A 24,927-nucleotide genomic window follows, 5' to 3' on the forward strand; every position below is an offset into this window, starting at 1 on the left:
GCAGAACTTCCGGCGCGTATCTTTGGACTCAAACCTCGGAATGGGGCCTACCTTATGTCAAAATGACCGGCTCGGAAAGAGCTTTCCAATGGTATAAGCCTTGATCCAATCAGAGGAGCAGAAGTGGACGAAAAGTCTGTTGAAGACAACTGTAGTTGAAGAGGCCTTTTTGGACTGAAAGAATTGGGTTTTGGGCCTGATTCTCTGGCCCAAAACATGGCTCCAAGCCCATGCACGATTTTTGGATCTGAAAGTATAAAAAAATGAAAGCTTCACTCTTTGTAAATGGTAGCTAGTTAGACCTAAAAATATAGATAATTATAGATCTAGTTTTCATGTAGTAAAATTAAGTTTAGTTTAAATTCAATTCATGTTTTAGATTAAACTCGTAGAATCATTATTCTTAATTAGTTTGATTAATAAATTAGCTAGTTTGTCAATTTCGATTCTTGTCATTTACAGTTATGTAGATCTAATTTCCCTTATTACGTAGATAGCTAGACTTAGATTAGTTAGATTATTAATTTAGTATTTGAATCATTGTTTTATTATTCATTAGATTAATAAAATAGTGTTCTCCATAAGTTAGTTTCATTTCCATTAATTGTTTAGTTTCAATTCGTAGATTCAAGTAATTGTCATTATTAGTTTAATTCAATTATTGCATTAGTAGTTTTGAATTGGGTTTAAACAAGCAAAGTTTCAATCTTTATATCATGTCTTGTTTGAATTCCATTGGGAATGATAAGCGTGATGATTCTCGGCTAAACCTCCATTGAGGGGTGAGAAGCCTTGATGAAAGCTTGATTCGATTATCGTAGAAGTCGCCGTAATTTCCTTTCCACTCTAGAAATGATTAGTTCACCATGAGAATGGGTTTAATCGCTCACATACTAGTTATGAATTGGTAGAAATGTCATGTGTAATTATGGATTAGGAGTAACCATATTGTTCTCGCTGAAGCGATTCAATTCGGATTACTGACGATTAAGTCGTTAGTAGGATTAAGTCGAGTTAAGGTGGAATCAATCCCCCTCTAACTCTTTATCATAGAATCAACGTAGCATTCCCATAGTTGTTCTGATAGTCGACTAGTTGCATCTTGTGGATAGTTGCATCGTAGTCTAGTTGCCATTTCGTAAATCTCTCATTAGACTTTTTAGTTAAGAGTACTTATACGTCGAGAACACAGCATGCGGAAGGACTAGGAGTGGAACGAACTTCCTACTCCACTATATCTCATAGGATTGAGAGTAGAATCTTTGATAAATATAGGCACGTAAATAGTTTTAGTTTACTTACGTTTTGAGTTTCATCGTTTATTTCGTAGGTAAACTATTCATTTTATGTTTTATCAGTGTGATGGAAGTTATTCAAATGAATGTGGAAGTTGTTGAACATATGCATAAATGATATATATTTTTCGTGGTAGGTAGGTAGGTAAGCATAGTATGGGCTTTATTGTAGGTAGGTGGATAGGTAGGTTTCGATTATGGGTTCTTAGTGTGGGCTTGTCTTGAGTTGGGCTTTTATTGGGCCCCATTTGTGGGGTCAGAATAGTATGTACGTAAAAAACTCTTTTTCCTCGAGTTCAAAAATGAAAGTATTTGGCAAATGTAAAAAAGGAAAACCTTCAAAAGAATTGGTAGATTCGATGAAATTCCTAAGGAATTGTCCTTAGGCAGATTTGATTGTGTTCCATCGAGATCCATCGTCCGAAATTCACTAGTTTTTAGGGTATTGAGAGTTTGAGAAATATCACGATATCTAGCCATCAAGGTATTTTTGGGTCCCTATATGCCGATGTTTCTAAAACTATTAGTTTGGGAGATTTAGGTATTGATCCTATTTGATAATAGGGAATTATACATTAAGGACTAAATAATGTGTATTTAGGGATTGGTCTTAGTTCTGTCTGTGGACAAGTTTGGCCATGAGCAAACTCGTTATATTTGTGAAATTCCTATGATACCCTTCACTTAGTTGTTGTAATCCAACCGTAGTTAACGCGGGAAAACAATGATATACTTGAGATATTGAAACATCAAAATTTCGGTTCGAATATTAGAAACAGTTTGGTGGAATTCAACAATTCTCTCCAATTGCTTATTTGCTTCACGATATTTGGGTTGAGAAATTGGTTAGAGTTAGTAAACCCCCCTTCAGTTTCCATGTTTGATGTTTGATCTTATCCTTTAGAAGTTAATTTCGATTGTTTTTAGAATTGAATGAAGAAGGCAATCTATTAGGCATTGGATTATATGTAAGATTATTATTACACTACGTGACATCTTTTTAATTGGGGAAATATTAAAAAACATTTTGTCATGTGATGTGATGGGTATTTTAGACATTACACCAACTTTTAACAAATGATTTGAATCAAGCAACAGTCAGCCCATGGTCAAACTAGTCAAGTGATGGGAATAGGACCAATCCCTAAATACAAATTATTTAGTTTTTAATGTCTAATTCCCTATTATCAACTAGGACCAATACCTAAATCTCTCTATTAGTTTTTAGTATAATGATATTTTGAGTAGATAAAGTGGGTCGTGGAGGGCGGCATGAATGCATGAGAAAGAATTTAAACTACTACTTGCTCATCCACTGGTCCACTGGATTAAGCTTCATCTCTATAGAAATTTCCAATCATTGTCCAGAATCCACATCAATCATCCGATATTTACTTGTTTTCAGGGTATCGAGACTCCCATACATTGAGAAATATCATGATATCTAGGTATTTTTCGGCCCCTATATGCCGATGTTTCTAACATATCAGTTTTATTATACCGATATTTTTAGCAAATAAGGAATTTCCTTCTTTGATGTTTGATCCAAGCCAAACACCTCGAAATTTATACCCCGTTTTTTCAGCTCGAAAACGACTAGAAAAATGACACCAAGATGAACCACAAAAGTTGCATATTCCCTTTGACAATAAAAGATGTCCACTGATTTTTCACAACAAATCATCAATCATGAAATCTCAATTTGATTCACCACCCAGCTAGTACAAAAACCTTGTATAATTTCTATGTACCCCACCTCGTACTAAAGTACAAAATATCACACTGTCCCAGACTCACTTTCCTAGTACAAACACTTGTCCAACATCTCTGTTTCTCATCCCTCTCCTCACTTTCCGAAACGTTTCTCCAACTCCTCTCTTCTGTTACTAAACCAAAAACCCACCTCTGCTGACGTGCCCACTTGGAAAACTATGGACACTGGTGAGTCTATTATTCATATGACTCACAGAAAGTATTATTGGTCATTTTTCAATATAATTATTAAATTTAATTTGTGTTTGGACTGTTTTCAGAATATGATATGAATGACTTGGTTCAAGAAGCACATAAACGTTGGTTGAAGGCAGCAGAGGTGTTCTTTATATTACAGAACTATGACAAATTCCAATTTACCGATGCTCCCTTGCAGAACCCACCTAGTAATTAATGTTTTCATTATTATTGGTGCCCCATTAATGTATTTTTGTGACTTTATGTTGTGTATTAATATTGAATTGGATGTTTTAACAGGTGGTTCTTTGTTCCTTTTTAACAAGAGGATTACTAGATTTTTTCGTAAAGATGGTCATGTTTGGCGTAAAAAGAAATCTGGTAAATCTGTCGGGGAGGGACATGAACGACTCAAGGTTCGTGGACGGGTGTGATTAGCTCTTTTTCTAATGATTTTCAAAGTGAAACATCTTTATACACTAGTTAGATATTGTGTTTAGTTTTTACTATCGTTTGTTTTTGTTGGAAATAGTGAAGGTTCTATTTTATCAATGCAAAGTAGGTTGACAAGAAGTAATAATCTGGCTAATGCTATTGTCAACCTAAGAGATAGTTAAAAGTTTTAGAGGTTGATTTGTGTCCCCCATTTCTCTCTTGTATTAGACTAAACACCATCCGTGTTACTAGAGGTGATCCAGTTATGTCGAATGTGGTCACCCGTAAACATTCAGGTCTCCTAGTGGGTTTGTGTAAAACAAGTGTTTGGTTTAAGGTCCAAACAATAAATTATTCTCATGCATCTTATATTAAAATTTTCATGGAAGAACAGATGGAAAGTATGATAAAGATGATCTACATCCCTAGGCATATTAGGCCCGCCTTGCAACTAATTTTTATGATAATTGAATATTTGTCGAAAGTATCAAGAGAAATGAATTATATGAAGCAAACCCAATCACAGATTAGGCAAAACTGGATATTCATTAGCACTATAAGTTTATTTTTTATTTTTGTATGTAAAATACTTAGTAGTAGTAATGGTCTAATCATTAGCAAAACAGTAATAATTCATTTTGATTGGTAGAAGCTGTCTACTCGCCTACTGGCAAGCTGTGGGAGGTTGGGCCGAAAGTCTGGCAATCAAATCACAACTTTAGCGGTGAAAAGGGAATTTAAGGATTTAGGGGAATAGAGTTGTAACAATTAAATAGAAATTTTGTTCTTGTTTACTTAAAAATTATAGCATTATACTGCATTAGTTTAGTTAGAACTTAGAAGGAATGAAAATGTCTAAACAAGTCTCGCTAGTGTTGCCAACAGATTGGAATCGATTATTAAGGATTTCCTTTGGGGCGATAGCGAAGAAAGACATAGATTTCACCTGGTTCGTTGGGAGAGAGTGTGTATGTCGAGACGGGAAGGCAGGTTGGGTATTAGGAGCTTGCATGAGTTTAATCTTGCGTTGCTCGGTAAATGACTTTGAAGGTTTGGGGAGGAAAAAAAAAGCCTTTGGACGAAAGTTATAGTGTCTAGGTTTGGGGAGCAGAGTTTGGGTTGGGAGAGTGACCCTGTTACCATACCCTCAGGGGCAGAGCCAAGGGTGTGCAAGGGTGGGGGCAGCTGCACCCCCTGAACTTTCCTGAAATGAAAAAAAAAAGTTGTAGTCATGTCTCAATTCAATGTGTGATGTGAATCTGTTTTTATCTTAATTTCCAAAGGTGCAAAACATTGCTACCCTTGAGAGCACCATATCCAAACCTAAATTAGAAAGAAAACAAAACGCCCTCATTCTTAATCTGTCTCAAATACAAAACCTTGTGCCTGGCTTCTCTCATTGTCTGGCTTGTGTGGCTTCTCTAGCTTGCTCATTGCTTCATGACTTATTCTACCTGTTGCTACCGCCACTGAGAGTATTTTCAGCTTTGCATGTTGTAAAGAATCGACTCCGATGAGTGGTTGAACGTTACTTAGTAACATACATTGAGAAGGAGATATTTAAAAGCATTGATTCTGAAGTGATCATGCAACGCTTTTAGAAAATAGATACTTGCTGTGGACACTTGTAATTTTTTTGCTTGATTTTGAGTGTTTAAAAAAAATTCTTTTTTGGATAATTAATGTACACATGTTTGGAATTTCTGATTTTTAATGTAATGAATTTTGGGTCGCTTTTCTAATGAGTTGCATATTAATTTGCCCACCCTGATATAAAATCCTGGCTCCGCCATTGCATAACATATGGGTGTGGCGTGTGGAAAGGTATTCAAAAAGTAGGGGAGGCTTTCCACAAGAATATTAGATATGTTTTGGGCAGTGGAGAAAGTATTCGTTTTTGGGAGGATGTTTGGTTGGAGAGAACTTTGCTTTTTTGGTTGGAGAGAACCTTGCTGCGGGTGTTCCCTCGATTCTATGCCTTATTTGACTTTAAAAATAAGCCGGTTTGTTGGTTCATGAGGATAGATAATGGTTCTGTTGCTTGGACCCTTGCGATTTATGATGCTCTCTCAGTCTCTCTGATAGAGATGTAGCAAGTGTGGTTGCACTCACAATGAAGTTAGACTTTATTCCTTCTGTGAGACCGGAAAAAGATAAAAGACTTTGGAATATTGACAAAAAAGGGGTATTTTCTTGTAGATCCTTTTACTTTAAACTTCATTCCATTGTTCCCCATCGGGGTTTGAAAGTCCTTTATAATTTTCCGAGTCAAATTATTTGGGGTTTCAAAGTTCCTTTGAAAGTTGTGTTTTTTTTTTGTGCGTCGTTCGGTAAGATCTTGACTATAGACAACCTCAGAAAAAGACATATCAAAGGGGTGATTGTTAATTTTTGTCCCGTGTGTTTGAGAGATGGGGAGTCTGTGAATCATATTCTATTGTTGTGTCTTTTCTCTTGGAGAATCTGGTGTTTCTTTTTGTTCGAGTCTGGTGTATCTTAGGTGTGTCCTGGTTCGGTGAAGAAGGTCTTAGCCTCATGGAATTTGGGGCTCCATTCTCGGAAGGGCTGCCATCTTTGGAGCATGCTTCTTTTTGCAATCCTATGGGGTATATGGTTGGAGAGGAATAATAGACATTTTGAAGCTAGTACGATGCCTATGGGGAAGGTGGTTTTGGCCATCAATGCGCGTTTGTTTTTCTGGTCGAAAGTACATGACGAGTTTCGAGACATCCCTTTTGAGTGCTGATGGGAGTTCATTATGAGTTTTTGATAGGATTTTTCTATGTTTTTTATTTTTCGTTTTTGGTAGCTTGTACTATAGGATATCTCATCCTTTATCGCTTCGATATATATACACACTATACTTTACTGATAAAAAAAAAAACAAATCTCGAATGTTTCCAACAGCAAATAGCAGCAACAATTCAAATACCGATAAATTGATTTGTTTTAACATTTTCCTTTTGGTGGCTAGGTTCAAAATGTCGAAGCCTTGAACTGTTATTATGCACATGGAGAACAAAATCCTAATTTTCAGAGACGAAGCTATTGGATGCTAGATCCGTAAGTGAAGTCTGTCTCTTTCTTGGATATGGATTACTGTTCTAAAAAGAAAAGTTTACTAGAAATGTGATCATATAGTTTGACTTCCTGGTTTTGACTTCTTAAGATCTAAACGTATTTGATGAAAGATTACTTATTAGGCCAGGTTAGCCTGACACAGTACTCTTAAGATCTAAATGCTTTCTTAAGATCTTTTGTATTGGCTCTTGCACCACTGCAGGGCATATGAGCACATCGCCCTTGTTCACTACAGAGAGATCACTGAGGTGCGTCATTTGTCTCCTCCTAGCAATAAATTCTTTTAAGTGTCACAGTTTTCCAATAAAATTAACTTCTCGTCAGATCATGTATTAACCTTCATTTATTTGTCATTCTTTTTTACTCGTAGCTGAAGTTGATTGATTTGTATTTGAAACTGTGGTATCATTAGAACTTATAATCTTGTGGTAGTGAGGGGGCTTCTGTAATCATCGATTAAGTTTTGATGGACTTCTAACAGAATTTTGTGTTGATGCCTGGTTTTAGCGCAAAATTTGTCACATATGTTGGATTGCTGAAAGAAATAAAGAAGTTTACAAATGAAATAAGTGAAATAAATAGTTCAAATGAAGATGGAAAGCAAACCCATACTCACACACTCTGTAATGGAGTTAAGTTGCAACTAAAGACAAATTCCAATAGAAAATTCCTGGATACCCCTCAAAATGAATCTGACCTATAATAAAGTGCTATTCACCAGTTCCTTTAGCAAAGTATCGATAAGTTATGACAAATGTCTATTCTTATCTTAGGTTAGTGGACATTGTGTCAGCTCTCCTGGTCTTAATTAAATGAATGCTGGGCCTGCAACATGAATTCACTTTCTCCATTCTTCTCAATTGTATAGCTGTATAAGCATTTATTGCTTGAAATTTCTTAAAGAATATTTATACGATGAATAACCTCATCCCACTTGAAATTTGGTGCCCCTCCTTTTATCATACCCTCAAACTAATATTCCTCTTCTTACAGCCTTACACCAGTTACATGTGCATCAGTAGGTCTTTGGTCTACATACTGATATCATTTTAGTCTAGTGATTTAAGACGTGGTCTCTAGTACGACTTCGAATCACCATCCCCTCACCCTAGCTAAGGAGGTAGGGACAAGCCCGTTTAGATTTGAGCGTATGTGATTCTCTGATCCTAATTCAGTGGATAAGATTAGAGATGTTGGGGGTTTCATCAGGAGGGCAATAGACCTAGCATTAGGCTTGCCAAGAAATTGCAAATTGTTAAGCTTAAGATTAAGGAGTGGAATAAGACAGTGTTCGGCAGGGTAGATAGGAAAAAGGATCAACTCTTAAGTGACATAAGGAATTTAGATTTGAAGGAGGAGGAAGGTCCTCTCTCCATGGAAGAGTGGAGTAGTCGACAAGACATGAAAGCGAGTTTCGAGAAGATGGTGAACTTGGAGAAGATATCTTGGTGACAGAAATCGGGAGAGCGATGGCTCAAGGAGGTCCAGTCTAATACTAAGTTTTTCCACCTATGTGCCAAAGCTAGATTTAGAGAAAAATTTCTTGATAGATTGTTAATTGAGGATGAGGGGGTGAGTGGGGAGGATAATCTCAGAAATAAGGTGGTGCAATGCTATTCAAAGTTGTATATTGAGCCTAATCGTATCTGCCCTAGGGTTGATGATCTTGTCTTACATTGCATTTCGGAGGAAGAAAGGGGTGAGCTAGAAAAAGGCATGGAGGAGATGTGGGAAGCTATGAAGTGTTTGAAGAGTGATAAATCTCCTGGTCCAGATGGTTTTCCAATTGAGTTTTTTGAAAAAGTTTGGGAGGTGGTGAGAGATATGGTCCAAGATTTTTATGATTCGAGTTTCTTGGCCCATAGCCTCAGTAATACTTTAATCAAGCTTATTCCCAAAAAGCAGGGCGTGGAGGATATCAGAGATTTGCGCCCCACTAGTCTCATTGGGAGTGCTCGCAAAATTATTTCTAAGGTTCTCTCTATTGGGTTAAAAAATGTGTTAACACAAGTTTGATTCGGGTTGGCTTGGGTTAATTGTGTTGTACTGGTTGCATTCTCTTAATCATTTTTTTTTTCGTCTTTTTTTTTCTCAATATTTCTCATCTTTGAGTTTGAAATTCTTAGTTTTTTTTTTCCAGTGAAGACCTTAATGATTTGAAAGTATGAACCATGAGACTTAAAAGCCTAACCTGGAGAAATGGACTTAAATGCAAATACGTGAAGGTTTTGATACTTAAAGATCGAATTCAAAGTCTCGGGTTGATCTGGGTTTTAAACATTTTTAACGTGGGCCCACCCAAAGTTTTATTCCAGGTCCTAGTTTTCCAACCCGAGCCCAAACTCAGCCCAGATGTCGGGTTTGACCTATTGGGCTTGGGTTTAGCCCACCCAAGCACTCCTTGTTTTTTCTGATATATTTTCGTATTTATCTAATTATCTTCTCATTCAACATTTTCATTCTGTACGTTTTGGTACTTGTCAAAGAGAAATGCAATTTTGTTTTTACTAAATGAGCAAGATCTGTATTAGAAATTGGGAAACATGTTACAAGAGTATTTACAAGGAAAAAATGAAAACAGAAAAGAAAACAAAAATACTATTGAGCACCGTTGCAACAGCTCAATCACTTGTTGGCTAATCTGAGGTAGTTCATGCTAGGGTTCCCCCATCTAGACAGCCATGAAGGCTTGCCTTCAAATACGTAATTTCTATTGTCAGTCATAGGATTAGCTCCTTGGTCAGCTGAGCTCCCTCTATGAGAGCCAAAGGATATTTAAGTGGGTCACCCGAAATTGCCTGCATGTAAAGAAAAATGCATATAATATAATTATTTTAGATACTGCTTCTTGACTATTGGTGTAATAATGACTTTCTTTATCACATTATTAAAAGCACCGAGCTCATATTAATTCAGATCTAAGCTACATTGACACGGATAGGTGTGTCCGTATCCGACACGGATAGGAAGTCTCTGACATGGAAAAATATTGAAAATTGCGGTAAACCACAGGCAATATGTGTCTAACACGGACATGTGGATACATATCCGACAAGGATTTTTTTCAAAATATGGCGTGTCCATGTAACATAGATTCAGATAGATAGATTACACTTTAAATCATCTTTACTCTTCATTTACCCCTCTTCTCACAATCGTTGGCGTTTACAATTTGTCATTCTACTTTAAATAGCAGATGTGAACTGTGCATAAATTTGGTTTGTGAAAAGTAGTTTTAGGGTTGGTTGATTAATCAATATAAGTAATAACATGTGATCAGCACATCAATAAAGAACTCTGCTTAATTTTTTCTTCTTGCAGGGGATGCACAGTGCTGGGTCAATACACCTGTCGCCAGACTGCTCTTCTACTACAAGTACAAACTTTTATTTGTCCGAAAATCAAGGCTCCAATGCTGCATTTAGTGAACCATGTCAGAGTCATCCTTTTAGTCCAGGTTCCATAAAATTCAACTCGGGGAATTTTATGAGAAGTAATGGGGGAAATCGTGTGATTGAGACTGGCAGGCTAGGCGAGCTTAGTGGTTTGCCTGCAGAAAATGTTAATCAGGAACTTGCGAAGCTTGTGGAGCAATTGAATGTAAATGACAATAGATTTCCAGAGATTTTCCAATACTGCAAAGAGAATGAGGGGTCAAAATATTCAGGAGTTAACGACTATGGAGGAATGCTCAACCCAAATGGATGTGTAGCTCCACAATATAGAGCAGATTTTAGAGAAAGTAAAAATGGTGAACTTTCGTTGAAGTCAAACAATTCTACGTTTCTACCAAAACCAGGTCTGTCTTCATTGTTTATTTAAAGAATTGCATCTTGCATCTTGCATGTAGATGTTCTGTATCTCGTATCTTCAATTCTTCATAGATTCTCTTCAGTAAGGTTTGGTGCTAAATGAATGTCTTACAGAATTATGAGAACAATATAAGCACTAAATTTTCTCATATTTGAGTTTGTGAATGAGGTATTGGAAATATAACTCCTTCATCATCAAACAAATCTTTTCAAATACTCCATCAAGATTTTGGTCTCGTGCCCTTGTGTATGCCATGTAACGATGACCTTATCAGTAGAAATCAGTTTTTGCTATGCCTTGTCAGTAAGGGTTGTAGGTGACATTTCAGTGTATCAGCGTTTTTGTGTGTGTGGTGGAAAATGATCATCTGCAAATGTTCCATGACTCTCTGTTTTTGTTCGGTTACATTTTTGTTCTTTTGTTAATGATCCTTACTGGTTTCTAGCTTCTAGCACATTTTCTTTGAGTTGAGGGGTTCACTTAGGTTACTCTTGCTATACCAGCAAGTTTAGCCACGGTTTACTGGTCAAACTAAATGCAGAACTTAGAAGTACGGTTTTTTTTTGAGATTTGCTTACCCAGTTAGGTGTTCCTACTACCAAATTCTCTGACTGTGGAAGTGCAATTACAATCAAAGCTTTCCTGCTGTTTCGTTATTACAGAATCTGGTTACATTTGGCAATCCAGTGAAATTTATACACTAACCACACTCTTAACTCCTCAAAGCTCTTTCTTAGCTCTCATAGGAATTCAGTCTAGGAGGCTATTACGGGGGATGAGTTAGACTTTGTTGAATCTTAACAACATAATCAACTCTGTGTTTAAATTTTAGAGCAAGAAAGCTAAGACTCAAAGTTATTATCTATGGGTGGAAGAATGTAATATTGAGGTACTTCTCATTGTACTTTTGTGGAATTACTAAGGTGATCATCTCTTTCACATCTCCTAAATTTGTTTTGCCCTTAAAAATCGGTTACCACTTACCAGAGTAATTCTTTCTCTGTAACAAGCAGATACCCTTAGAATATAGTTAAAACTTAAAAGCGCCAGAAGATGCCCATTCTCAAGTAGACAGGGTTTGAACGCAAGAGTTCAGATGGCCCACATATTGTAAAAGTAAAAGAGAATCTGTATTTAAATTAAATGTAATTTTGTTTCCAGTTCATCACAAAAGAATATAGTAATTGATTGGATGGCGATCTCAGCTATGTTGATATTTCATTCTTGGCTGATTTGAACTTCAAATATTCTTTATGATGTTTTGTTAGTTTATTTCTTTCTGTAGCTGTGTATAGAATCCTTCTGGTGACGCTGTATTTTTCTCAATTTAGCTTTTATGTATTGCTACAAGATATGGTGTATCTTGGTGATGCATGCATTTCATAGTAAATGTAGCTAGTCTAATTATGTTTATATTTCTTGTAGATGACAGTCAAGCTGAAATTAAACAAACTCGATATTGGAATGACTTGCTGGAGCAGACTCCAGCTTCAAGTTCAATTGTTCCCAAAGATGGGATCTTCAATACATTGGACCAAATTGTAATAAATCAGCACGAGTTTGGATTTTATTTTTTTATTTTTATTTTTATTTTTTTAATACATTTTATGCTGTATCTTGATTATCCTCTTTGGCTTTGTGACTCAAATCACATATATTTAGCTTTCTGCATTAGTAGAAAACTTTAAACAAAGAGGGAAAGGTAAAGGAATTAGGATTCTTTTCTGCAGGTCTTGTTAGGTGGTCGAGCTACATCTTGGTGACTTCATAGTTTTGACTAATATAGGCTTCATTATCTTGTGATTTTGTAGTAGGACTTTCAAGTCAAAGAAAAGCAAACCTCCTCACTTGTAATAACAATAGTCACCATAATCAGCTATGGTTCTTGTGCCTCATACGAAGCAAAGCCTATATTGCTTTTTTTCGTTTTCATAACCAAGTTTGTTCCGGACTTACCATACATGTGTCTTCTGATACTTACAATGGTAGAAACTAAAAGTATGAAGTAGTGATAGTAGAGATTTAAATCTGTTTCATACCTGAGAATATCTGTTTCTAGAGAAATTAAATTTCATCCCATTTTGGATATGTACAGGTGGAGCCATTTAATTATCCCGAGACGGTGAACACTTCTACAAATCTAGCTGAGCCGCAGGGAGAATGGATTTCTCAGATGCTTGATCTTGGTGTGTTTGAGAATGATAGCAGATATACAAGTAATTGTCACCCAACAGTTCAAGAAAATATTAGCCCACAACTCTTGGAGCATACTCAGATTCTATTTGGTTCTGATGATGTTCTGTCACCAACTGGGACCTCACTGCTTCAAGAAGTTGATTTCTCTGAACTTTCAGCACACTCTTCTGGAACAACTTCGGACTGCTACATTGACCAAATGAATCAGCATAAAATTTCTCTTGGAGATGATTCAAGGTTGAGTATTGCACAAAAGCTGAGATTCAAAATTCTAGAAGTATCCCCAGAATGGGGATATGCCACAGAGAATACAAAGGTATGACCCCAAAAATATCCTACTTATCAGTGCCAATTTATTCTCTTGTTTATGGATGTGTTCTGGCCTCTTCTTCATTAAAGGAATCATTGGTGGTTATTCCCGAATGGAAAGTAACCAGTTAACAACTCTAACATGTAGTTCTATCAGCTGTGCAGTGTAAAATGATTACAAAACTGAAAACTTCTATGTTGGCTTTTCCTGATCACCTCCAAATTCCATGTTATTGCTTCATTTCACCAGTTTATAGTCGCCTATTATTTGAAACTGAAAAGAAGCAAACTTTATGGAAGGAAAACAAATTTTTTTTTTTTTTTGAAATGGCTAGGGGTTAAGGCGACCCCAACCTTTTATTTAATCAAGAGCGCAAGTACATTTTTCCTTCTTTATCCCTTTTAACCAATTCATACATTTTTTGGTCCATTGGAGGGATATGATACAAAATATCATTACATGAGGACTTCCTCAGCTTGGATAGATAGTCAGCTACTTGGTTTCCTTCTCTAAAAACATGTTTAAAAAGGATTTCGTCAAACTTTGGAATATCAGCCCATATCTGTGCTATTAGATTCCTGCAATACCATGGCGGCACTTCTTCCTTCCTAATTATTTGGATCACTCGCATAGAATCTGATTGAACTTGGAGTCTATGTATGTTCATAGCTATCGCTCCTTCAAGCCCTTTTTGTACCGCAAGCAGTTCCTGATGTAACACCGATATTCTTTTGGAGCTACCACTGTACGCCAGAATAACATCTCCATTGCAGTCTCGTATTGCTCCTCCAAACCCTGCGCTTCCACCTTGGAGAGAGCCGTCAGAGTTAAGAGTGTGAGCTGTGTCTGACTTCTCCCATCGCACCCATTTTGCTTCATTGCTTTTGAACTTTGCCCCTACACCCAGTCTGGCCAAGAGGGCTCTCAATAATCCATCCTCCTTAACTGTTTCTAGCATCTTCCCTAAGTATATCTTCATACTATTAAGTACTCGGATACTTACGACCTCGGCAGCTCTGAAGCGCTGTTTCTTGAGTCTCCAGTTCCTTTCGGTCCAGATAGCTTGGACAGCAGCACCGATCAATGCCTTTATCACTTCAACTGTCATCGATTTCGATCTGCAGATTCGCATGAGATGATACCACTCTTCATGCGAATTACGAACCACTGCTGTTAGCCCCATTGCTTTCTTGATGCTTTGCCAGACTAGTTTCGAAAATGAACACTCAAAAAATAAATGTGCCGAACTTTCCTCTTGCGAGTCACATAAACAGCATCTTGATTGCCCAATCACTTTCTTCATTCGAAGTCGATTCTGTGTGGGAAGGCATCCGGAGAATAGCTGCCACATAGTGAAAGCATGTTTTGAGGTCACAAGCTTCCCCCAGACTATCTTGTACCACTTCACCTTACTACGGACATTTTTTAGAGCGGCATATGCTGAGGAAATAGAAAACTCTCCAGAACTTGACGGAGTCCATATAACTTGATCATCAGTAAGGAAAGTATTGATTTCAGTTTCCATAATCCATTTCTTGACTTCACATTCCGGCATTTCTGTGATGGTCCTCGACCATTCTCCATTTGAAATGACTGCAGCTACTTTAGCATCCTGGGGTACCGAGTTTAGAAGAAGATCTTTAGCTTGAGCATTTAGAATTAGTGGCCCTGAGCACCAAGGTTCATGCCAGAAGCTCGTGTCATTTCCATTCGCTATGCTGTACCGGACTAGCTTCCATGCAACTTCTCTATGCTCCAAGATACCTCGCCAAACCCAGGAGCAGTCCTTTGGAGCTTTCATTGTCCAGAAATGCTTTTGCTTGATTTGCTGATCCCAAGACCATTTAACCCACAGGCTCTCTGATTTCTGAGCCAGTTTATACACTAGGCCGCAGTAGGCTGCTTGATTCCACACTCTTGGGTCAATCAGCCCTAGCCCTCCTTGTTCCTTGTCCAAACGCATTGTCATGTGACTCGAGTGATGCATCTTTCTCGCCATATTCGGTCCTGCCCATATGAATCTATTGCATAACTTGCTCACCTTTTCCAAGACAGTTTTCGGTAAAACAAATGTCTTTGCCCAGTAAGTTTGAAAGGAAGATAGGACTGACTTGACTAGTCTGTACTCTTCCCGCTCTATTCAAGTCCTTATTCTTCCAATCGAGATACGCCTTGTTGTTTTTTCAATGAGAGGTAAGCAATCTCTAATACCCAATCTTGTTGTAGTAAGTGGCGCATCGAGGTATGTGATTGGGCGAGCAACAACCGTGATATTCATCTCTTCACCTAAAGATAACCCTTCTTCTTCGGACATGCTTCCTCGCTAATAAGGTGGTCTTTTCATTATTCACCAGAGTAGCCTCAGAGCTAGTGAGAAGGTGGAGAGAATGTCTTTTGTTGCAAGTAAGGATTCTATGTTTCCTTTGCAAAAAAGAAGGGCGTCGTCAGCAAAGCATAAATGCGAGATAGCCAGCTTCTTGCATTTTGAATGGTGTTGTATCGACTTGGTTTGGATCCCTTGTTGGAGCAAAGCACTCAACACTTCCATTATGAGCACAAACAGATAAGGTGATAGTGGGTCGCCTTGTCTTATCCCTCTTTCACCTTTGAAATATCCTTTAGGTGATCCATTGACCAAGACAGAGAAGGTGGGGGATGCAAAGCACATATACAGCCATTCGATGAAGATTGGAGGAAACTTGAACTTTTCGAGTATGGCTTGGAGAGCTCGCCAAGAGACCGATCAAAGACTTTCTTTATATCAAGTTTAATAAGATCTTTTTCTGCCCTTTTCTTCCTTGTGTAACCTCTCGAGTAATTCATCCGCAAGGAGCAGATTGTCCCCAGATAGACCTCCCAGGGACAAAAGCCGAATGAGAGCTAGAGATCAAGGATGTAATACATGTCTTCATCCTGTTAGTTAGTACTTTTGACACACATTTATATATGGTATTGCAACAGGAAATGGGTCTAAAGGAACTAACATGAGAAACATTTTTCATTTTAGAAATGAGACAAAGCATGGTAGAATTTATACCTCCTGCCATCTGCTTTTGAGAAAATATGAACTTGATCGCCTTTATGAAATCCTCTCCCACAAAGGGCCCAACATCTCTTAAAGAAATGAGCATTGAACCCATCCGGACCTGGCGTTTTATTGTCCTCCATACTAAATAAAGCTTCTTTTATCTCCTCTTCACTGATTGGAGATTCTAAGTATTGACTAGAGGCGTAGCTTACCTCTCGCAATTTTTAGCCTACTTAGAAACTCCGTATCACATTTCGCAGTTGAAGGCACCCCTAGCAAGTCTGTATAGAACTTCAAGAAAGCTTCTGCTACTGGGTCTTTCCCTTCTCTTCTAATCCCTTGTTCATCTATGACATCCCATACAAACTTTCTTGTCTTCTTTTCCTTCAAAGCATTGAAGAAAAATTCACTGCACTTGTCCCCATAACACATCCAGTCTATATCTGTTTTCTGTAACATTTCTGCTTCCTCTAGCTTTAACAAGTCACACAACTTCCCTCGGATAAGGAACTCTTGCTCACTAAGGTTGCCATCCAGCGGATTCAAGTGCAATCTTACTTGGATATCTTCCAGCTCAGATCGTGTGTCTTTAACTAGTCTCTGAATGTCATGACAGAAAGTCCTTGCCCATCCTTTTAACACCCCTTTTAAGCTCTTCAATTTTCTGGATAACATGAAGGTTGGACTGCCATAAACTGCTATGTCCCAACAAGTTTTCAAAGTAGCTTCGAAATCTTGATGAAGCATCCAAAAGTTACAAAATCTAAACGGGGGTTGACTTCGAAAGGTAGTAAGGAAAGACATGACCATTGGAGAGTGATCCGAGGTTATTTGAGTTAGAAATTCCACCTTTGTAGCCAACTTAATAGACGACCAAGAAGAGTTTACAAGGCATCTATCAATCTTTGACCATTTTCTTATTCCATCCCCGCCACTATTCCATGTATAGAAGCATCCAGAAGCAGTGTGGTCAAATAACCCAGCTACATTCAAACAGCTAGCAAATGGGAGAGTTTCCCTAGGGTGTACAGCTCGATCTCCTATCCTTTCATGCGAGTATAACACATTGTTGAAATCTCCCATTACACACCATGGGCCTTGCAAACCAGCACTTAACATTTTCAGCTCCTCCCAAAGGGTAGTTCTTTCCTGACTATTATTACTCGCATATATCATAGTTACATAGAAGAAGAATCCATGCTGCAAAAGGTTGATCTTGCAGTGGATAAACTGACTTCCTTCCACCTCCTTATGTACATCCAAAATTTTTGATCCCAAGCAATCCATATTCTGCCATATTCATTACTTGAGTAATTGTTCTCTACTGCCCATGACGGACAGATTATATCTGTTATACTAGTATATTTCTCCCTTTTGACTTTAGTTTCCAGAAACCCCATGCAACTTATCTTGTTCTCTGTGATAAACTTTTTCATCTGTTTTGCCTTCGTGGTGTCGTTTAGTCCCCGTATATTCCAGCAGCTTATTTTTAACATTTGGATTAATTAATGATGGTTTCTCCTCTTTCCCTTTCCTTTTGGACGTCCCTTATCTCTTTTCCCCGACTGAGTTTGCTGATTGCCTGATAGATTACTTTGCTTCTTCTGAGCTCTAGTCTGAACAGAGGAGGCCCCTACATTCAAATCAGTTGCCGAGGAATTCTGCTGGGCTCTAGTCTGAACTGGAGAGCTCCTTCCATTTATTCTCTCATTGACTGGGGTGGAGGTGTTCTCTTTATTGGAGATGTTATCTCCAAAGAGCTCTGGCTCTGCATCTGATAAGTCGTCATCCTCCAAATCTGCTAGTTCCTCAAATAGATTTCTTTCAGCCTGAAACAGTTCAGACTGTGGATGTGGTGGTCTGACCTGTTGAAGTGGATTTTGTGATACCACTAGAGAGAGGTTCCTAGGACTTCCCGCATCTTGATGAGTTTCCACCAACAGTTCAGTATCTATGTCAGTTTCAGCATGTATGCCTTCTACACTGCAAGGTGTTATCATTGTATCTCTCCTTGAGTTTGCTATCTCTAGTTCGCTCAGTATCAGTTGAGATTCTTCAGCTGTTGTATCTACTGATCTCTCTTCTCTGATTAACAGCTCTTGGTCATAAGTCGAGTTTTCCACGGCTGCCACAGGTGCATCAGCTTGTCTATTTGTTTCGATTCCATTTGTATTTTCTCCTTCCTGCTGACGCTCTGAGCCTCTCCCAGTTGGATCCTCGTCGACTTGTGATTCTTCATTTTGTTGTGGTGTTCTTCTTTTCCATACTCTTGTGGTTTTCCCCTTACACTGTTCCATAGTATGCCCAAATCTGTTGCACTTAGTACAAGATATTGGTTTCCAAGGATATTCAAGTGGAATGACTACTTCTCTGTTTCCAGATTTAACTTTGATAGTTTCTTTGTATTCATGATTGACCGGGAATTCGACACAAAACCTCGCAAAGGATAGTCTTTTCCTTTTTGCTGTAGCCTCGTCCATGAACTGCGGTTTGCCCCCTACCAAGCTCGCAAGATAAGACAGGCCATCAAATGTCCACATCTCTTTTGGGACATCCATCAACTTGACCCATACTGGCGCTGAAGCCACTTTGTTTCGAAAACTATCTATTTCCACAGACCATGGTTTTATTACAAACACTCTTCCTGCTATGAATACTGGTCCCTCTTCCAAAATCATTTGTCTATCTTCCGAGGAGGTAAAACTCATGTAGAACAACTCTTTGTCAGTAGTAAGCTCGAAAGAACCTTTTAGCTTCCACTTCTTTTCCAAAAATTCCTTTACCATAGGGAAAGAGAGTCGGGAGTCTAGAAAGTAGCCCACTAGATATTCATCCCATTGTTGTATCCCTTGCTCTATTAGGTCTTGTGGGAAAACTGCTACTCCATCAACTATTACAGGCGAGAATTCCTTGAATGCTACCGTAGTTTCTCGATCTCCTTGTCTACTAAAAAGCGCACTCCAAGAGTGGGCTCGTGCTCCAGAATATCCATTCGAGGTATTCGAATGAGAGGGATTACTTGTTGACTCCATAACACTAAGAAAGATGCTCACACTAAAGAACTGTTACTGTAGACAGCAAAGGATTTACCTTTAGTGGATACAAGGAGGCGAATCTTTGCTTTCTCTAAGAACTCCCACTGTAAGCAGTGAAGGATTTTACCTTAGAGAAGAGAAAAGAAAACAAATTTTCATTATCTTTTCTTATTCTTTTTTGTTCTTTGACGTGGAGGGGGGTATGTATGGTCGGACTTAATGAACAATGCTTTCACTTGGAAAACGGGAAAATGAGTTTTTCCATGTGCTAATCTCATGATTCGAAGTTGAACATAATTGCATCAGTTTCGAATTTGAATTTGCTCACCAATCATCAGTCACCACACCTTAGAAAATGACGGCATCAAATGTAGTGCTAAATAAATTAAAGCACTATCAGCCGATTTGGTGTACGATAACTAGGGATAATAATTTGGTGTAATCTCTTAAATTGGAAGTTGTTATTTGCATACTGTGCACTTTTCACCCATTTACAGTCAATATCACAACTTATCTCAAGTCTTCAACTGCTCTCATGAGTGGTGCCTATTTCATTGTTGAATTTATGAAGCAATCAAGGCTTTAGCCTCGAGGTTACTACATAGGGCCTTGTGTTCGCGTCTCAGGGCGCATATATTAACAAACCCTTCTTTTCCCGAACTATGAACTTTTGTTTTAATTAACTCACTTGCTGCAGGTCATCATTGTGGGATTGTTTCTTTGTAATCCCACTAATCCCTCAGAGAGTACTTGGTCCTGTATGTTTGGAGACATTGAAGTTCCTACACTTGTAATTCGAGAAGGTGTTCTCTGTTGCCAGGCTCCTCCCCATATTCCTGGAAAAGTTACTCTTTGTATAACATCAAGCAATCATGAATCCTGTAGTGAAGGAAGGGAGTTTGAGTATCGTAGTAGACCAGGTGTGTGTGATAACTGCAACTCCTTCCAACAAAATGCTACGAAGCCTACAGAAGAGCTCCTACTGCTTGTCAGGTTTGCACAGATGCTTTTGTGCGACCCATTAGTCCATAAGGAAAACAATTATAAATCCGTTATCAACGAATTTGGCACACCAAAACTAAATCAAGATCCATGGCTGCACATTATAGAATCACTCTTAGTTGGAAATGGGTCTGAGCGTGCTACAAAAGATTGGCTTCTGCAGGAGATTTTAAAAGATAAGCTGCAGCATTGGCTTTTGTCAAAATGTAAGGAAAGAAATACTTCAGCCTGTTCCCTTTCAAAGAGAGATCAAGGGGTGATACACTTGGTCGCTGCTTTGGGTTTCGAGTGGGCCCTAAACCCAATACTTAAATGTGGTGTAAGTGTAAACTATCGTGACATCAACGGATGGACTGCTCTTCATTGGGCTGCTCGTTTTGGAAGGTAAGTTAAAATGTTTTGTCATGGTCTTCTTGGTAAAGTAGGTTTTTTGCTTGATTCTTCAAATTCCCTACACAATCCCCAAAGAGCTCTCTAAATAAAGACCTCAACACGGTTAGGATCATGGACCTAAATACCATAGATGGTAGTCCCAGCTATTCTTGCTACTAACATTTGAACTGATAGATTCCTGTTGTAATCCATACTTTCAGAAATGATATTCTGGAACTCATTCATGAGTTAGAAATAATTGCATCTACTGAAGAAGGTTTTTTTCCTTACGTTGAACACTGACAAAATATTGTGTTTGTATCACAGGGAGAAAATAACTGCTGCACTGATAGCTGCTGCACCAGCAGCAGCCGGGGCAGTGACTGATCCCACTCCACAAGATCCAGTAGGTAAAACTCCAGGCTTTATTGCGGATACCAGTGGCCACAAGGGACTTGCAGGATATCTTTCTGAGGTGGCACTGACTAGCCATGTTGCATCTCTCTCACTGAAAGAAAGTGATACTTCTAAAGAACCTGCTACAGTGGAGATGGAAAGAAATGTTGAGAACATCTCAAAGGAGAGCAATACTTCCACTGATGATCAGCTCTCATTAAACAATTCATTAGCTGCAGCTAGAAACTCAGTTCAAGCAGCATCACGTATACAATATTTTTTTCGTGTACTCTCGTTAAAAAGAAGGAAACAAAGAGAGGCTGCTGCTACTGCCTGTGATGAGTATGGTATCAGTCCTGATGAACTTGCAGCTGCATCAAGGTTAGCCTTTGGCCACTATCGTGATCACCTATTACGTAAAGCAGCTCTGTCCATTCAGAAGAAGTACCGTGGATGGAAAGAACGCCAGGACTATTTAGCCTTGCACCAGAAAATAGTGATGATACAGGTACTGCTGAAACTGTTATCCTTAGATCAGTTATCAAAACACATGGGCCAGAGTTTTCTTCGAGTATTTTTATTAACATTTTTGAATAAGATTTGATCACCAATTAGATACTAGTATATTATGAGGGCACATCCAAAAGGTGAAGAGTTTGATAATTTTGTAAGTCTATTTTCCTCACTTTGAGCTATGTAGAAATGACTACTTTAGAAGAACCTGTGTAGAGAGAGAGAAAATGTTAAAAGGTAAAATACATTACTTCAACTTGGACTTGGAGGGAAGTGAATTTGGCAGCAGATGGAGCAGCTAGGTATGGAGCTAGTTCAACTGAAATGACAACTTAATTAGAGGAAGGAACAACACCACGACTCACATAGACAAAAAAAAAAATCCTAAATGGTAAAATTACAAAAGCATACACAAAGATATAGATTTAACAGAATTAAGGCACACAAAAATGTCATTGGTAAAGTGTCAACAAATCAGGACCATGACTGTATTTTGACTTTTGCTCCTGTAGCCACAATCGTGTTAAGGCACAGATCTCAGTCTGTCGTGTCAGTAGCTAGTGCTCGTATAAGTGATTGGTAGAATAACATGTTATATCTCTTCTAATGCAAATATTGATCATTCTCTTTTTTATCCTACTGGTTTGTTGGCAGGCTCATATTCGAGGTTATCAGGTAAGGAAGAGGTATAAAGTAATTCTTTGGTCTGTTGGTATTCTAGAAAAGGCTGTCTTGCGGTGGTATCGGAAAGGAGTTGGTTTAAGAGGATTCCAGCCGGATTCAGCTTTTGTTGATGGGAGTGAATATGAAGACATTCTCAACGCGTTTCGAAAATTAAAAGTAGACCAGACTGTAGAGGAATCTCTTCGGCTGGTGCTATCTATGGTTAAATCGCCAGAGGCACGAAAACAATACCGCCGCATACTCGATAGCTACTGGGAAGCTAAGGTTAGTCGGTGCATCTTTTTCTAAGATCCAACAATTATGTAATTAACATATTTTAATTTGCACAACTCAAAACCTTCTAAACCACGATCTCAAGAAATTTCAGCATGCCTTACTCCTGTTATACTACTTGGTGATCCCTTCATGGCAAGGATGAGAAGAAGCTTTTCTTCTATTTCCACACTACTACCTGTCCTGAAAATGAGTAATATTTGTGAAAAACTTTTCTTCATGATGAGGGTTATGTTTTTTCAGTGGTGTAGCTAAACAGATACTTTGACTTTGATTTTATCCTCCTAAACAGTCGTTTAAATTTGGTACTAGTTTCTGTTCAGGACATTTCAGGCCTTACCAAATACGTCTCACGTATATTTCTTTCTTCTGGGTACTCATCTTCCCTGTCCATCTGGGAAGTGATGAACATTTCTTCAGAAATTTAGTTTTGATATCTTATGTATCTTATCCGTTCATGTGTATTACCTCTCTGTAAAAGTTGTCATATCATGAATTGAAGGTCTGCACGTATTCTTGAAGCAAGCACTTTCTTATTCTTCTGTTTCATAAAAAATGTTTCGACATTCTGCTAATGTATGGTGTGCTCTCTAAAGTCTTTGAGAAGCCAAAAACATTTACAAATTTAGTTTTACATAGACTTTATATTGAAAGTCAAAATTACACTAAACAAATACTGGCAAAGTGAAAAAAACAGGGAAAAAAAAATAGTTGAAGTAGAACAAATTTGTTGCATTCCCGTAGAGATATGCTTTCGTTGAGATATTGTGGATAGCAGCATATGAAATCACAAAGTAGTTCTAGACCATGATAAATGCAAAATCTCATTGGAAAGCAATGTGCTATTGGAGAGTGATGTGATGTGCATTCACTGTAGCTATTTGCGCTGCAGTCTTTATAGCGTTTTACTGCAGTCTTCATAAATGAGTGTAGATATATTGATTCTTTTGTTCAAACTCTGTGAATGGCTTTAAGTCTCCTTTTTCTGTTCCTATATTTTTGCCTTCTGTTTTTTTTGGTTAGGTACTAACCCTATGCAAGTGTGCCGAAATATGCTTTTCTATATGATTTCATCTGTCACCATCTGCAGGCTGAGTTTCCTGTCAATGCAACGGAAGTAGCAACAACTTCTCAAGCCGCTGGTGACAGTATAGAAACCGGAATGGATGAGGATATCTGGGACTGTCATGACTGAGGTCCCTGTACATTTAGCAGCGTAAAGTTGATGAATATTTTGTACATATCATCCTACTGAGTGCTATAAGGAAAGGTAAAGAAGGGCAGGCTGTATATCATTTTTATGCCCCCTTTTTCTAGAAGATTTCTTTTGTAATTGTGGTAAATGAGTTTTTAACAGGCACTGCTGATGTTGAAAATCGCATCATTTTCAGGTCCAATTTGGTGTGTTTGTGGAATCCTTTAGTAGGTTTGTTATGGACGGCATAGTGCAACTGAGCTCTATTTGCTTCCCTTCTAGTTCTGCAAGCATTGTGATGTTCACCCGAGCTAGTGAGCTACTCACGGTGCTTGCATTAAGTCAAGCCATTCAGCCCTGTTTGCCCACATGTCTAAGTAACATGTAAATCGGGTAAAACTAATGTTAGAAATCGGGTAAATCGGGTTGAATGTGTTATAGAGGAAAGGAAATGGACATCAGAAAAATGAAATTGTTGTAGATTCATGTGTCCTGAGATTCTGAATGACACCGCCCTTTGTGCTTGCCCAGAAAGCTTGTTATGAGATTGGTCTGTCCCATGCATTTTTACTTGATACGAATTTGACGAGATTATTGTAGGATTTAATTAGGGTGATCTTGGACATACCCAACAAAACACTCCTGTACCCCAACTTTAAAAAAAAATAAAAATAAAAATTTAGACCACATTTAGCTTCCTAAATTACCATTCTTTTTTATTAGACGTACCCAAGATATTTATTGACTAAAACAAATCATTTATTCTATGTGATTCTGAAAAAAAAAAAAAAAAAACCGATTTTTTTCCTTCTTCTTCTCTAATAACCTCTTGTTCTTTTATCTCATCAATAAACATGCAAACACCCACTTTTGATTTGAATCAATCATACCAAAGTAATGAGGATGAAAACAAAATATTTAAAATCAAATTTTGACGAATGGGAAAATGCAGAAGACTATTATACTTTGGATTACTACAATAAACAGATACAAACACCAAACAAAAATGTGAGTTTGTTTGCAATATTAAATAAAGTGCTATTTTTTTTAGGTGCATACTGAGTATAAGAAACCTAAACCATTTTTTTTTTTTTAAAATTTTACTTTGAACGACTTCATCATGTTAGTAGTGCATCTCCAAATGCATTGTCTTTGCTTCAACCTGAATTATGAGTCGAAAATGAAGAGCAAGAAAGCTCGACGTAAAACTCTAATTTTGTTTGTCCGGATAATGACCGACGATTTACAAACCGCAAATGGAACTTGAAGACACTTTTATAAATTTAGTATATCATTTTTCCGAATGGTGATGTAATAAAATCTATAACAAAATGATTACGGTATTTGAA

The 24,927-nt window shown here is 37.9% G+C and overlaps 1 protein-coding gene across 4 annotated transcripts; it reads left to right on the forward strand.

Moving 5' to 3' along the window:
• The first annotated feature begins 2,792 nt into the window (after window positions 1-2,792).
• LOC147488425 (calmodulin-binding transcription activator 4-like) lies at window positions 2,793-24,112 on the forward strand. 4 transcript variants are annotated; one of them, XR_015200908.1, is made up of 13 exons: window positions 2,838-3,236; window positions 3,329-3,454; window positions 3,546-3,661; window positions 6,655-6,743; window positions 6,964-7,009; window positions 10,083-10,560; window positions 12,000-12,115; window positions 12,670-13,086; window positions 19,841-20,529; window positions 20,845-21,421; window positions 22,081-22,374; window positions 23,474-23,653; window positions 23,775-24,112. XR_015200908.1 is itself a non-coding variant. In XM_086570268.1 (12 exons), exons 1-12 carry the CDS (start codon window positions 3,227-3,229, stop codon window positions 23,576-23,578), a joined length of 3,063 nt encoding a protein of 1,020 aa, XP_086426394.1. In that variant the 5' UTR covers window positions 2,793-3,226; the 3' UTR covers window positions 23,579-23,780. The 4 variants fall into 4 exon arrangements, 2 of the variants coding, with proteins under 2 accessions (XP_086426394.1, XP_086426395.1); XR_015200909.1 differs by having other exon boundaries at window positions 2,842-3,236; window positions 23,741-23,780; XM_086570268.1 differs by having other exon boundaries at window positions 2,793-3,236; window positions 23,474-23,780.
• Window positions 24,113-24,927: the final 815 nt, after the last annotated feature.

This window comes from Coptis chinensis, chromosome 7 (genome assembly GCF_015680905.1).
Source record: "Coptis chinensis isolate HL-2020 chromosome 7, ASM1568090v1, whole genome shotgun sequence".
In the NCBI taxonomy this organism is placed as follows: domain Eukaryota; kingdom Viridiplantae; phylum Streptophyta; class Magnoliopsida; order Ranunculales; family Ranunculaceae; genus Coptis; species Coptis chinensis.

Coding starts and splice junctions, on each gene's coding strand:
- LOC147488425 (XM_086570268.1), top strand. Junction 3,662..6,654: donor AGGGACATGAACGACTCAAG/GTTCGTGGACGG, acceptor TTTGGTGGCTAG/GTTCAAAATGTCGAAGCCTT. Junction 20,530..20,844: donor TGGGCTGCTCGTTTTGGAAG/GTAAGTTAAAAT, acceptor TTTGTATCACAG/GGAGAAAATAACTGCTGCAC.